This window comes from Austrofundulus limnaeus, unplaced genomic scaffold, assembly GCF_001266775.1.
Source record: "Austrofundulus limnaeus strain Quisiro unplaced genomic scaffold, Austrofundulus_limnaeus-1.0 Scaffold26, whole genome shotgun sequence".
NCBI lineage: Eukaryota > Metazoa > Chordata > Actinopteri > Cyprinodontiformes > Rivulidae > Austrofundulus > Austrofundulus limnaeus.
In genome coordinates this window covers 1,336,699-1,338,632 of record NW_013952428.1, presented here as the reverse complement: position 1 = coordinate 1,338,632, position 1,934 = coordinate 1,336,699, and the positions used below count along the sequence as shown (strand labels likewise).

Below are 1,934 nucleotides of genomic sequence, written 5' to 3'. Positions count from 1 at the left end.
AGTAAATAAAATGGCCCCGTCCATGTAATATATTTTTAAAGTTTTAGTTTAAAAATTATAAAAACTAAACAGCCTACAGTATTTTTACACTCTTTATTTTACAGTTAAAATAAATGTTTATTAAATAAAGTCTAATGTTACAGCTAATCAGGGATCCCTTTAAACATGGATTTTATTAGACAAAAAAAGCTTGAAATGTTTGCTTTTTATGACCTGAAAGACTCGGCAGATGTGACCTCAGATGTGACGTGACACCTGACGAGTCTTCGTCAGTCATGTGATTAAATCAAGCCCGCCTTGCCGTCGCGTTCTGATGACATCATCAGCATGGCTTGTGTTTGTTTTCCTCTCCTTGCTAACGAGAATCTTTCCTGTTTTTTTTTCCTTTTCTGTTTTCCTCTCTGTGTTTATCTTCTCTTCCATGTGTCTCTGGGGGCGGTGATGCTGGATTCCGGTCGGGGGCGGGGCTTGATCCGACCCGTGACGCTGTCCTTCCTCTCGATTGGACGGTCCTCACACAAACGTCTGCCCACCCCCCTCCTCCGCTCTGCTGACATTAATCTGAATCTAATCACTGTTTGTTTCTCCCAACATGCTGTTTGTAATTCTGGACTTGTTGCAAATGAAACTTGTTGTTTTTCTCTCTTTACTCCTCCCCCCGTTTTCTTTTTTATTATTATCTCTTTCAGGACCGGTTGCTAAAAGACCAAACACAGGTTTGGTGATGTACACGGTCGTCGACTCTGATGAAGAGGAAGACACCTCCAAAGCCTCGCGCAAAGGTAAATCTAGGGCAGCGTCCCCCGTCTCTTCTTCATGCTGGAGACCTAACCACCGCTCCCTGCCTCCACCACCGACTCGTGCCAGAACCCAACCACCACAGCAGCAGTCCATACCCTTCTGGATGGCCCGATAAAAAACACAAAAAAAACACACACACAAAAAAAAAACGGAATAACGTTCCTCAGTGCTTTTTTCAGTCCTACAGGATCTCCAACTGAACTGAACCGTTGATCACGAGGATGATTCTTCACAGCTTTGTTCAGAGTTTCAGCCTTTATTTCATTCTTTGGGCTCAAGCAGTTAAACTACTTTTTTTGCAACTCCTGTAGGTTGAAGATGAAAATTTGCACGACAAAAACTGGACCCTATTTTGTGACAAAGGTTTTTTTTAAATCAAACCCACGCCACTAAGTGTTTAAAAACTCTGTAAAAAGAGAAAAGTCTAAGTTGAATAATGTACATCACTAACCAGTTTTTATTTCTCATTTCAGAGAGTTTCCTACCGTTTGCATCATTTTCTCTCTTTTTTTCCCCTCGGTTTGTTTTGTCAAACTTTTCTAACAGTTTTGTTTTGTTTTGTTTAGATCTTACTGAAGTTACAAGTATTGTACCTGCCTAATTTATTTCATGCCCTTTATGAAATAAACTCAGTTTATTGGGGTGTTTGTGCATGTTTTTTTTTTTTATCTATATAGATAACTAATGTGTCTCTCTTGTTCTCTTGGGGATTTTTTTAAATTCTGATATTTTTCCACAACTGGTTGAAGGACTAAAGCAGGGGTGGGCAATCCTGGTCCTGGAGGTCCGTAGTCCTGCATGTTTTACATGTTTCTCTGCTCCAACACACCTGATCCAGTCACTGAACTACCTCTTCATGTTCTGCAGTATGGAGGACCGACACTGACATAATTAGAAATAAAAGCAGAAATAGATAAATGAACCTTTAAATAAATAAACACATTTAAAATGCACCAAATAAATTAAAAGGGAGAACTTTACCTCATGTTTTATCATTTAATTAACCTTCATATTTATTTTTCCAGCTTAGTTCCAATAAGTTATATATTTTTACACACACTGTATTTATTGATGTATAGTACTAGAAATTTAGCCCTAAAAATCATCCATAAAGTGGGGGGATAGTATTATAC

At 38.7% G+C, this 1,934-nt stretch overlaps 1 protein-coding gene across 1 annotated transcript in view; it reads left to right on the top strand.

The window, feature by feature from the left end:
- Positions 1–1,444, top strand: part of khdc4 (KH domain containing 4, pre-mRNA splicing factor) — a gene marked incomplete in the record, with an annotated part of 23,502 nt that extends 22,058 nt beyond the window's left edge. Inside the window, 1 exon segment of the mRNA XM_014004724.1 lies at positions 690–1,444. Coding sequence (XP_013860178.1) covers positions 690–916 — 227 coding nt within the window.
- Positions 1,445–1,934: the final 490 nt, after the last annotated feature.